General features: G+C 41.4%; 1 protein-coding gene across 7 annotated transcripts in view; it reads left to right on the forward strand.

Annotated features, from left to right (window-relative positions):
* The window catches only part of unc5db (unc-5 netrin receptor Db), a 230,153-nt gene that overhangs the window by 78,049 nt on the left and 138,165 nt on the right, over positions 1-13,939 (forward strand). For all 7 annotated transcript variants that reach the window (XR_009129570.1, XR_009129572.1, XR_009129571.1 and 4 more), the window contains exon 2: positions 8,880-9,095. Coding sequence is in view for 3 of the 7 variants with exons in the window: in XM_058070184.1 (XP_057926167.1) it covers positions 8,880-9,095 (216 nt within the window). In the remaining 4 variants the exon portion in view is untranslated. The remainder of the gene's footprint in view (positions 1-8,879; positions 9,096-13,939) is intronic.

Raw genomic sequence — 13,939 nt, forward strand, 5'->3', positions numbered from 1 at the left:
TCTATAGTCTTAGCCTATGAGTGATTAATAATACAATATTAAACATATTAATAAATCCTTGAAATGCATATTTTCATGAAACTTCTCATTACTGAAAACATCTGTGTGGCTTTGCGGGTAAAATGTTGTGTATGTTATTTGGCTGGACACACAAGCACCATACTTGACGGCCAGAACAACATGCTTTTATTGCAGTTTTGAATTATCTTACAATAGGAACAATAATAACATGGCGCCGGTTGTTTCTGTAATCCATGCCAAGCTAAAATTAAACTCTGAACCACCGATGTCGCTTCCTACGTCCAACATGATGAGGTAAAAAAAAAAAAAAAATCCCATTATGTGTGGAAGTGGTACATTTAATGTCAATAAATTTGACATTAACTGGTTAGCTCGTTAGCTAGTGGCCATCTCAAATTTCTGCAGTATAAGAATTAAATGATAGGAGTGTGAAGGTTACTTTTAGGGGTGCTATTGTCATGTCTGTAGGGCTCTAATCAGTTAAAAAAAAATGCTTTCATAAACAGGTTTTCTATGCTTTGCCTGTTTGTGTCTTTCGGATTTGTCCTTACGGAGTTGCCAAAGAATCTAAAAAAATCTTAATTGTTTGCAGTCAGGTGTAGAACCAATTAACTACTATAAAGGTCACTTCCTGTAAATGCGCCACTTGCATGTATCAATAAAGAAGTGGAGTCTCGCCACGCAAGTTGAAAAAAAATTGTGTTTAAATAGCGTTAGATGTGTTCCCTTGTAGTTTAGTGGTAATGATGACAGCACTGCAATATAACTTTATTACTTTCTCTCACGGGTTTGATTCCGGCTATTGCAGACACCCCTCCCGAACAGGGCTTGGGGATGTTTTTCCTTCCAAGTTATTGAAGCCTTTCGTTCCTTCATCATTATTGTTGTTTTCAGCATCCTAGTCTACGAAATATTGAGGGTTGTCTGCTTTCCTAGAGCCGTTGTTGATAGCATTGTTTATCATGTACTAATATGTCCATGTCTAATATTTTACTCGCAGGTTCTTTTCTGCATACCGGTAAATTGCTACTTAGCTTGTTTTTTATACCTATTTCCTGCTTCTGTAGTTTTTTTTTGTACATTCTAGTGTTACCCACATATATCGAAGTCCTTTTGACTGGCTTATCGACTTTGACATAAGTTTGGGATCACTTGCAAATTGGCTGCTAATCCAAGTTAACTACTCCCTTCAGAGGGACTAACAAGGACAGAAAAACGATTCAGAAGCAATTAAAATGAATGAGATCATTTTCAAAGAAGGATGTACATTTTTGCATAGAGGCCTACTATCAACAACTGTCAGTCCTCTGCATCAATCTCCTGGTATGGCTGCTAATCCAAGTTCATCATTTCATAAGGCTAATAGATTATTAGAAAACCCATCTAAAAATCGAAACTAAAACTAAAATCTCTTACCATGCAGTTAACTGCTGCCTTCAGAGAGCAGCACAAACTGGGTCTAACAAGGACACAAAAACGATTCACAAGAAATTAAAATGAATGAGATAATTTTCAAAGAAGGATGTACATTTTTGCATAGAGGCCTGCTATCAACAACTGTCAGTCCTCTGCATCAATCTCCTGGTATGGCTGCTAATCCAAGTCCATCATTTCATAAGGCTATTAAATTATTAGAAAACCTGTGTAAAAATCTAAACCTAAAACTAAAATCTCTTACCATGCAGTTAACTACTCCCTTCAGAGAGAAGCACAAACTGGGTCTAACAAGGACACAAAAACGATTCACAAGCAATTAAAATTAATCAGATAATTTTCAAAGAAGGATGTACATTTTTGCACAGAGGCCGACTGTCGACAACTGTCAGTCCTCTGCATCAATCTCCTGGTATGGCTGCTAATCCAAGTTCATCATTTTATACGACTAATCAGGGCTCTACGTTAAAAACCAAAATGACTTGCCCATAGGGAATCCTTAAGGTGAGAACTACTTGCCCGAACTTGCCCCATGTAAAATGAAAAGACTGCCATAATGATATCATATATCAATATATGCTGATAATTCATCAGATAATAGTACTGATGCATTGTATTTGGAGGAATGTCTGAAAAATTGTGGAGATGTATGTTAACATGGCAAGCCATGCTACCTTACACATGATAGTCGTAGTAAGCAGTGATATTTATAAGTTGTGCACCACAATGAAACATTTGACACATTTGTGTACTAGTAAAGTGTTTTTAATCCAGAAAAAAAAATGCTCAATGGTGAAACAATAATTTGTGAAGCAAAGGTGAGAAAAATACACAAAGAAATGGAAGCGCTAGATTTTGTAGCTTGTGCAAAATCAGCACTTGGTATTGGATCTAATGGGTGGTGTTTCATTGTGACCACTTCAAATTGTCACAGCAATGTGATTCACTCACCTGTGCCATCATTTGATTTGCTAACCGCTAATAAAATACTTGTTTAGGAGGCACTGCTTCATCACTTTTTGCTGTTTTCCTTCACAAGTTGTTGAATAATTAGACGATGTTAGCAGGGACGCCATGATGGATGTTTTCGTAGTCAAAGCATCGCTGATTGGTTGATCGCGAACAAGAACGGGTGTGGGTAAAACGCGGATTGTGGATTACGGACCGCGGTCTAAAAAAACGATTCTGATTGGTCCATTTCAAGATTTGCAAGGATTGCTTTGCAAATTACCACCGGAATTACGCAGTCCGTGTTTTACCAACACCCAACAAGAACCGCTTTAAAAAAAACTCTTGGCAGTATGGCATGCCTGACGGGAATATTAATGATTGGATTTACTTGCCCCAATTTTGTTTTAACTTGCCCCGGGCCATCGGTACATCGTTATTGTCGAGCCCTGCTAATAGATTATTAGAAAAGCCGTCTAAAAATCTAAACTAAAACTAAAATCTCTTACCATGCAGTTAACTACCCCCTTCAGAAAGCAACACAAACTGGGTCTAACAAGGACACAAAAACGATGCACAACTGTGCAAGAAGACAAAAATCTGAGACTGTGTAGTTTAAGACAAAAATGCCTCACAGCTGCACTAAATAGTAGCCGTCAAACACCAGTGTCAGTATCAACAGCGAAGCGGCGACTTCAGGATTCTGGACTTCATAGCAGGACTGCCAAGAAAAAGCCATATCTCAGACTGGCCGAAAAAATTTCCAAGTGCTCCCAAATTTTTCAGTGGTAATGTATGCAATTGCCAACATAAACTAAAACGAAGCATTGCTTGCATATTTATTCATGACTTTCACCAGAGATATCACGATGGGCGGTTTGCCGATTTGAGCACAAGGAATTCTGTCATCAGGGAAGAAAAAAAAACACATAGATGGAATAACCTGGTCATTCATTCTACTAGTTTTCAGTTAGTGAGCTAACTTTGCTGAACCTAGCCCGGATCAATTGCAGCAAACCCAACCGATTTGCAGAGTTAAATTCCGGTGATGACTTTCTTTTTCTGTACAAAGGTAGCCATTTTATCTGGAGACTAAGCAGAAACTTGCCTGCACTGACATGAGCATCTGCTTCTCCTCCCGATTCTCACTCTTCTCTTATCCCTTTCTGGGAAGTGCAACAGCTTGTCAATATCTGTCAGAGGCTGTCTCTGTCAATCGGATCCATAAGGCTGCTGGGGCCTTTGCTGTAGCGAGACCGTCTCACAGAAACAACCTATAACTGACAAAGCTCCAGATCTCTGCTCTGTAATCGCTGGGGGATCCCGCCTCTGAAACTGCAGCATCGCCACAACAGAGCGTGTAATTGCTTCCCGTTATTGCTCAACCTGTTAAAATTGATCACACTCCATGTAAGAAGCTTTAACTACAGCGTAGATTCAGGGAGTTAGAACATTGCTTGCCAATATCATGCAACACGGCTCTGTATCTGGAAACATTGTGTCACCCTGCTTGTAAAGCGACGGTCGTCCAGGACTGCAAACGCCTCGTTAACGAGCTTTGAAATGGATTCAGTTGTGACGACTGCCGTTGGTCAAGGATGTTAAACAGTGTACACACGCGCTTCTGGAATATAGATATCTGATTTCATTTTTATATTGGCTTTGTCATTCATGAAAGCAGCTTTGTTCATTCATTTATTCAAGGGTCGCAAGGGTGCTGGAGCCTATCCCAGCTGTCATTGGGCGATCATCAATTTTCTATACCGCTTATCCTCTTTAGGGTTGGGGGGTGCTGGAGCCTATCCCAGCTGTCTTCGGGCGAGCCAGCCAATCACAGGGCACATATAGACAAACAACCATTCACACTCACATTCATACCTATGGACAATTTGGAGTGGCTAATTAACCTAGCATGTTTTTGGAATGTGGGAGGAAACCGGAGTACCCGGAGAAAACCCACGCATGCACGGGGAGAACATGCAAACTCCACACAGAGATGGCCGAGGGTGGAATTGAACCCTGGTCTCCTAGCTGTGAGGTCTGCGCGCTAACCACTCTACCGCCGTGCAGGTATTATTTTTGTGTTTTAGGCTAACTCATTCATTAATTCATTCATTTTCTACCGCTTTTCCTCACGAGGGTCGCGGGGGGTGCTGGAGCCTATCCCAGCTGTCTTTGGGCGAGAGGCGGGGTACACCCTGGTGGCCAGCCAATCACAGGGCACATATAGACAAACAACCATTCACACTCACATTCATACCTATGGACAATTTGGAGTGGCTAATTAACCTAGCATGTTTTTGGAATGTGGGAGGAAACCGGAGTACCCGGAGAAAACCCACGCATGCACGGGGGCGACACAGAGATGGCCGAAGGTGGAATTGAACCCAGGTCCCCTAGCTGTGAGGTCTGCGCACTAACCACTTATCCACCATGCAGGTATTATCTTTGTGTTTTAGGCAAACTGACTTTGGAAAAGAGTGATGGACATTTTTGTGAAAAACTTCCCTATTTTGGACGTCCGGTCTGGTGTGTTGTGTTGTAAACCTTTCTGATTTGCTGTGCATCCCAGTAGCTGCTGGGCTTCACTCAGCTGTCTGTGCTGTGCAAAGCCTTTTGCATGCACTTTTTGCTTTGCCACAAGCTCTACCTCAGTGTCAAGGATTAGTCTGACACCTCCTGACTGGCCGCCTTTCAAATAAGATGGACTCCTGCTGAAACGCTGTGAGGGCGCTCACGATTTAAAGCCAATACTCATACTGCTGATGCTCTTCATCCTTGTACTCTGCCTATTGGTTTACTCCAGCAAAAATCCATGAGCGATCCCTAGTGAATTTGTGAATGTGAGCGGAAGAATGTGTGGTTTGAAAGGATTTTGGCTGTTGAGAAGCTCTATGAAATAATAATGGCCAGCACCATCAAAGATAGTGGCGAGGTGAGGAGGTTGGTGCTGTCAACTCAGATTTTCAGGAAGTTTCCCCACTGTCTGTTTTAGTCTGGTGCTCAAACTCATGGCACTCGTCACCACTCTGGTGTTCTTCTACATTTGTATGAACACATTGGAACCTTGGTTAGCATCGTTAAATCATTCCGGAGGATCTGACTGAACCAAAGAGTACCGTAACCGAAATTCTTAACCAACAAATATGGGTGACATTTGGGTGACTTTGAAGATACTAAGCAGTGTCTTCAAAGATCAAGTGCTCCATATTTAGAGTTTATTTTTCACTTAGCATCCTGATTTTCAAATACAAAATTTTCATGAATCCATCCATCCATTTTCTACCGCTTTTCCTCACGAGGGTCGCGGGGGGTGCTGGAGCCTATCCCAGCTGTCTTCGGACGAGAGACTGGGTCCACCCTGGACTGGTGGCCAGCCAATCACAGGGCACATATAGACAAACAACCATTCACACTCACATTCATACCTATGGACAATTTGGAGTCACCAATTAACCTAGCATGTTTTTGGAATGCCAGAATGCCGGAATGCCGGAACACCCCCCCAAAAAACCACAGAGATGCACAAGCAGAGAATCGAACCCACATCTCCTAGCTGTGTGGCCTGTGTGCTAACCACTCTGCACGGTGCGGCCAGATGTATCGGTATTGGGTTGATATTTTTCAGTTATCTATGTTTTTTTTAAAAAATCTTTTTCTTTCATTCTGTTGTATTCATAATGTATATATTTTGTATCTGGACCAATTAATTGATTAATCAACAATTAATCGACTATCCAACTAATCAACAACAAGTTTGGCAGTCCATTATTTATTTTCATGCACAGGCAGAACATGCAAACTCTACACAGAGATGGCCGAGGGTGGGATTGAACCCCTGGTCCCCTGGCTGTGTGGCCTGTGTGCTAACCACTCTGCACGGTGCGGCCAGATGTATCGGTATTGGGTTGATATTTTTCAGTTATCTATGTTTTTTTTTAATCTTTTTCTTTCATTCTGTTGTATTCATAATGTATATATTTTGTATCTGGACCAATTAATTGATTAATCAACAATTAATCAACTATCCAAGTAATCAACAACAAGTTTGGCAGTCCATTATTTATTTTTATGCACAGGCAGAACATGCAAACTCCACACAGAGATGGCCGAGGGTGGGATTGAACCCCTGGTCTCCTAGCTGTGAGGTCTGTGCGCTAACCACTCAACCACCGTGCAGCCAGTAGCGTTTTAAATGATAATTTTTTTTTTTTTAAAGTGCGGTTCACCTTTACAGAGACTCCTTGCATTTCCGACTAAAATTACTACATTGAATCCAGCTTTTATTCTAAACATAAAACATATATAAACATATTGTGAAACGCTTGAAGCATCCGTTTATTGTTTGTAATCTGTCACAGAGTCCTGCATCATGAACAAAAAGAGCCCCAACATGTCCAAGTCCGCACATGCTGCCCTTTTCTTCACATAGAACAACAACAACAACTGGTGATGTACCGTGTACTGTCACTTTCAAAGGTACTGGATAATTGGAACACGGTAGCAAACTACGCCCCATAAACCCGCATTGTGTCCCATTGGATGGCGGATACTCATAAATATCATTCTTAATGAAGAAAGTGACTGCGCCGTCAATAAGTCACTAATTTCCTCATTAGACTGATTAATTTTAACAGCGGCTCTGATGCTCCTCCAGTTCCAGATTTCCACCTGACTTCACATGCGGCTGATGAATGCGTTGTGTTTAAATCTGCATACGGGGACGCCGGCGACATGTCGACTCGTTGACGACGACTGAGAGTCAGGGGAGCATGTCGAAACAAAACATTCAAATCATCAGTCATTTATCATGTCAGGGCAACATGACCTGAGCTTGTACTTGCTTGGGTAATGAAGTGTAGTACCGCTGGACTTTTATGCGATAACTCGCTGAAGACTATACTCGTCACAGAATGTCGGCGTTGGAAAATGATTGAAAAACTGATCAGATTCGAAAGTTTTTTGTCTTTCCCGGTATTTATGTAGTGTTCACAATAAGTAGGAGATATTGAAAAGAATACAGTAAACCTCGGATATATCGGATTCAATTGTTCCCACTGGTTTTGTCCGATATAAGCGAAATCCGTTATATGCGTATACCGGAAAATGTCCGTTTTACGCATATATCGGATTTATATCCGGTATATGCGTAAATGGGATTTTATCCGTTATAAAAAGGCACTTCCTTGACTATGTTTCCAATGTACCTGGACGCGCAGGCAACGCTGCAAACGCTGCAAATGACGTCGTATAGCGGCCTGTCACGATTCGGCGAATCGGAGCGCCACGATGCGGCCATCCGATATATGCGAGGGAAATTTAATGGAAATGCATTGGAACGGGACTGGAGATTTTGTCCGAAATAGGCGAAATCCGTTATAAAAAAATCCGATATATGCAATGAATTTTTATTGGAAATGCATTACAGAAAAATCGGTTCTTTTTTATCTGTCCGTTGTGAGCGAATTTCCGATATATCCGAGTCCGATATATCCGAGGTTTACTGTATATGCATAAAAAAAAAACTGCTACTGCTAAACTGCTATAAAATTATACAGTAAACTTCGGATATATCGGATTCAATTGTTCCCACTGGTTTTGTCCAATATAAGCGAAATCCGTTATATGCGTATACCGGAAAATGTCCGTTTTACGCATATATCGGATTTATATCCGGTATATGCGTATATATCGGATTTTATCCGTTATAAAAAGGCACTTCCTTGACTATGTTTCCAATGTACCTGGACGCGCAGGCAACGCTGCAAACGCTGCAAATGACGTCGTATAGCGGCCTGTCACGATTCGGCGAATCGGGAGCGCCACGATGCGGCCATCCGATATATGCGAGGGAAATTTCATGGAAATGCATTGGAACGGGACTGGAGATTTTGTCCGAAATAGGCGAAATCCGTTATAAAAAATCCGATATATGCAATGAATTTTTATTGGAAATGCATTACAGAAAAATCGGTTCTTTTTTATCTGTCCGTTGTGAGCGAATTTCCGATATATCCGAGTCCGATATATCCGAGGTTTACTGTACTTGTATTTTTGTATTATTTTTTATGTGGCATTTGCTGGTGATTTAACCCCTGTGAAAAGCTGCTTTTTGTATAAGCCAAAATCAGAACCGTGGGTTAGATACTCTGCATTCAGACTCCACTGCCACAATTTGAGTAATCATACCCCTCTTGATTCCCCCTCCACTTGGTTTGCTGCGATTGTATTCTTCTGCAAATTGCTCTGAGTGGACCGGTTTTGCACTAATGGAATGGATTTGTACTCTGTGTACAATTACCTCTGAAATGGAATTTTTTTTTTTTTTTTTAATGAATGGGGAATTCAAAACAGCAATCATTTTTACATTTGTTGACAGTCACTGTTGACACTGCGCAAGTAAAACAATATGCACATGAGGAGGTTATTGTGAATGATGCTGTTTTCAATCGATGAACTTAATTGTTTGCTTGCAGGTGCAACAGGGGACGCTCACCCGGGAGCCCAACCCCCAGTGCAGGGCACCCTGCCACACTTCATCCAGGAGCCAGAGGACGCCTACATCGTCAAGAGCAATCCCATTAAACTGCGCTGTCGAGCCACACCAGCCTTGCAGATCTTCTTTAAATGCAACGGAGAATGGGTTCACCAGAATGAGCACTTTTCCCACGAGTATAAAGACATCACCACTGGTAAGATGAAGCCGTGTGACCTCATTACTCGCCATATTTCCACAGATTGGCATAACCTGAGTTATATGCGGCGTAGACATGCTCAAATTAATCATGGAAATACTGACATTTTCGGTCGCGACAAATTCAATATCATACCTGATCATAAAAATGAGACACACAGGCAACGAGTTTTGCATACTAACCAGAAAAGAACTGGTTAATGAGTCAAATAAATGTCAATCTTAGCAATTCTTGTACTACTGTAAATTATATTTATGGTTTCCCCAAATGGATTGGGCTTTAAATGGTTTTGCAGACGTACTGTCAGATGTACAGTAGTCTCTCGTTTATTGTGGCTACATGATCCAAACAAGACCGTGATAAGTGAATTTCCAGCATCAATTTAGAGCACCTGTATAGTCACCTTTCACTCATATTACCCAATACAATAGCCATAGTAGGGCTGTCAATCGATTAGAATATTTAATCATGAATTACATTTTGTCCAGAGTTAACTCATAGTTAATCACAGATAGAAATAAGCTATTATATTGTTATAAATAGGTATGTAATCTCTTTGTGGTAAACAATTTGATACAATTGTTACATTTGTTGATGTAGAGATTAATCTTAATTAATCTTAATTATGAACTAAAGAAGCCAATTCTATAAAAGTGGCCAAAATGTGTAATCCCCAAGCATGATGTAAGGCAGGGGTCCCCATCCACCGGGCAAAAAAACACTAAAAAAAAATAATTTGCAAATAACTACATTAAAGTTTATATAAAGATACCAATTTCGGAAATATGGGCCATTATTTATTTCAAAAAGTTTCACCTCATATTTGGTCCCACATGCTGATGCTAGGTGGGAATGCATAAAAGTGAGATTTGATGACGTTATTGAGTGCTAATGTGCATATTTGTGTGGCGCACCAATGTGTGAAAAACACATGCTGGTTCTAGTGGTGGTTCATTTAGTGATTTTAATTTGATGTTGTTGCAGGAAGCACAAATCAAAGGAAATACAGCTGGATTAGGTGCAGATTCTGGAAGATCTAGATTGTTTTTTGTGCGGGTTATTGTGTGTAGCCGCTCTATAGGAGACCACAACTCAATACAAAGGGGTGGGTGGAATGATTTAAAACCAACCGTTTGGCAGGAAGCACAAATCAAAGGAAATACAGCTGGATTAGGTGCAGATTCTGGAAGATCTATATTGTTTTTTTGTGCGGGTTATTGTGTGTAGCCGCTCTATAGGAGACCACAACTCAATACAAAGGGGTGGGTGGAATGATGTAAAACCGGCCGTTTGGCAGGAAGCACAAATCAAAGGAAATACAGCTGGATTAGGTGCAGATTCTGGAATATATCTATTGTTTTTTTGTGCGGGTTATTGTGTGTAGCCGCTCTATAGGAGACCACAACTCAATACAAAGGGGTGGGTGGAATGATTTAAAACCAGTCGTTTGGCAGGGAAGCACAAATCAAAGGAAATAGAACTGGATTAGGTGCAGATTCTGGAAGATCTATATTGTTTTTTGTGCAGGTTATTGTGTGTAGCCGCTTTATAGAAGACCACAACTCAATACAAAGGGGTGGGTGGAATGATTTAAAACCGACCGTTTGGCAGGAAGCACAAATCTAAGGAAATACAGCTGGATTAGGTGCAGATTCTGGAAGATCTATATTTTTTTTTGTGCGCGTTATTGTGTGTAGCCGCTCTATAGGAGACAACAACTCAATACAAAGGGGTGGGTGGAATGATTTAAAACCGACCGTTTGGCAGGAAGCACAAATCAAAGGAAATACAGCTGGATTAGGTGCAGATTCTGGAAGATCTAAATTAAAAATATATAGTATGTTTTTTATTTTAGAGCTAACATAAGATGTCCGGTTCAAAAAAGGTTCACCAAGTCCATTAGAGTGTGTGGTGCAATGGGCATATTATTAAAGTTTGAGTGACTTCGATCCGATTCGCTCTGGAGAAAGACCACCTACACGTCTAAGCTGTGATGCTCCTCAACTCTAAACATTTATAATTTGTCAAGGTTGTTGGATCACCTTCTTGTGATCATCATGCACCGCCCCGGTGGATTAACAATTAGAGCGGCCAGAGGATGTCCTCGCTGTAGCCCATCTGGCAACAATGGCATCGGCGCACCTTATCAGTTGTGAACACAAGACCAGATAAGCACGCTCTTAACTGCAACACTCGGTTCTGACTCAGGTATAGTCAGCAACATTGTGTATTGAATTGCTTCAGCTAATCAGGGGTGGAGATCAGACACGGATTGGAATGTTATTGATGAGAGCATGCGCCCTCAATGCCACGAGGAACACCGGATAGCATCTCTTATTTACCAACCAGACTGATGAATCACCAAGCGCTGAAAAGCTGACAATGTCCCCCAGCCAATTACAGTACGGTCGTGAGTACCAATGCATATTCCTCAATACACAACTCAAATCTAATCATAAACTTTAGCTTTTCCTGTATGGCCTTGCGGTGACAACTTCAACATTGTTGTCAATCCGTCGCACGGAGAAGCCATGTTCTGTTCTTTGTTGACTTCTGGCACAGATTGAACCGGCTAATCTACAGATACCCCAATGTTCTAATTTTGTTATTTTTTTGTCTGGGTTATGTATAGCAATTGATTTATTTCATCTAAAATGAGACCTCTTGAGAAAATGAGATTTATTTCTAATCTTTCACGAGGGTTGTGGGTATGCTGGAGCCTATCACAGCTGTCTTTGGGCGAGAGGCGGGGTACACCCTGGACTGGTCGCCAGCCAATCACAGGGCACATATAGACAAACAACCATTCACACTCACATTCATACCTATGGACAATTTGGAGTCGCTAATTAACCTAGCATGTTTTTTTGGAATGTGGGATGAAACCGGAGTACCCGGAGAAAACCCACGCATGCACGGGGAGAACATTCAAACTCCACACAGAGATGGCCGAGGGTGGAATTGAACCCCGGTCTCCTAGCTGTGAGGTCTGCACGCTAACCACATGACCACCGTGCAGCCCGACTTTTTGACATTCCTTGTAAAATTACAGGTACTTTTTCCATTTCTGCTGTTTTTATCAAATTTTCCAAAAATTATAACTTTATTCTTTGCCAATTTCAACGTTATTTTTCGTCATGATTTTATGACGCTATTCTGAAATGTTTCTCATTTCATTTAGAATACCATTTAGAATCGAACCCAGGCATTTCCGATCTCCTGACTGCGTGTTAATTGGAAAAAAAATACACAGAAACATCAGGAAACGGGAGGCGCATGCAGTACTAACTTCATCCTGAAGGAGTGGGGGGTGCTTGTCACTGCCGTCCTTCCATTGTTTGTGTTTGTTTTTTTGACTCCAATGCTAGCTGGACAGCCTTAAGTCAAATGTAAGATAACCAATCTATTCATTTTTTATTTCCTATTAATGAGTATTGTATTTAATTGTATTTACGTTTAATCAAGTCATGAACCTCATTGCACGTCACTAAAAATACTGCATACCGCGTTGCGGGTGATGTCCTACGTTGGTTAAAGAAGAAGAAGAAGAAGCACAAAGGACATATTCCAGATTCCGTGATGCCTTCCTCAACTTCTTTATATGCACTTCTATATGTGCAATTCAAGGGGGGGAGAATCAGACTCATTCCTCACTGCTCTTCACGTGATTGCTGAACACTGCAATCAGGGTCTCTTGCAGATCACAGATCAGCATGATAGTGTTTGTGGGGGAGTCGGGCTCCACGATAGAAAGCTTCCAGGAGGATGTGTAGCTAAATAGAAATCTGATACAGGATTCTGCAATCAGGCTGACAAGAGTGAAGAAATGAAACGTAAACGGGCCACACTGAAACCTGAATTACGCTGCAGCGTAGCAACAACGCTGTCCCATACAACAAACCGTAACGCTAAACACAGACTTGTGTGGAAGTGGTTTGGGGAGCTCTAATCAAGTCGATGTGCAAGGTACTGTATGTCGGCGATCGGTGCCCTTCAAAAACCAGCATCACAACAAATCTGTTTAACCACCGTACCGCAATTATTGTAGAGCATGAAAATGTAAATCTCCACCCCCCCCCCCCCCCACACACACACACACTGCTGTCTCATTTTTTTTCTGTATGATGCCTTTGTCCTTCCATCCATGATTCATTCATTCATTTTCTACCGCTTATCCTCACGATATTGGGCAATATATTGGGCAATGTGTGTCTAAAGGTGAATATAGGGGTGTTATTTCATGTCTAGAGTGCTCTAATGATGCTAACAACTGTATTTACAAGGTCGTAGACGACAGTTTCTAACACCGAAAATTCATTCATTCATTCAGTCATTTTCTACCGCTTATCCTCACGAGGGTCGCGGGGGTGCTGGAGCCCTGGAGCCCTGGACTGGTGGCCAGCCAATCACAGGGCACATATAGACAAACAACCATTCACACTCACATTCATACCTATGGACAATTTGGAGTGGCTAATTAACCTAGCATGTTTTTGGAATGTGGGAGGAAACCGGAGTGGAACCGAGGGTGGAATTGAACCCTGGTCTTCTCGCTGTGAGGTCTGCATGCTAACCACTTTTCCACCGTGCAGCCCTCCTTCCATGATATGAAGTGTGATATTTTTTTTCTTAATTTACGATGATGTTTGTGTTGTTCTAAATCGGTAAGTGAGTGGATGGTGTAACCTCGAAGACTTGGATACAAAGTGACCCTCCACCAAGCTGTCAGAGCTGAGGCTATGGAGATGTTCTGACAGCAGGTTTGGTCGATGAATGGGAGGTCTGAAAGATTTAGTATATTCCTGCATAGTGCCTCAATATTAATGAAAATCATGAATATG

This window comes from Doryrhamphus excisus, chromosome 4, assembly GCF_030265055.1.
Source record: "Doryrhamphus excisus isolate RoL2022-K1 chromosome 4, RoL_Dexc_1.0, whole genome shotgun sequence".
NCBI classification, from domain to species: Eukaryota; Metazoa; Chordata; class Actinopteri; order Syngnathiformes; family Syngnathidae; genus Doryrhamphus; species Doryrhamphus excisus.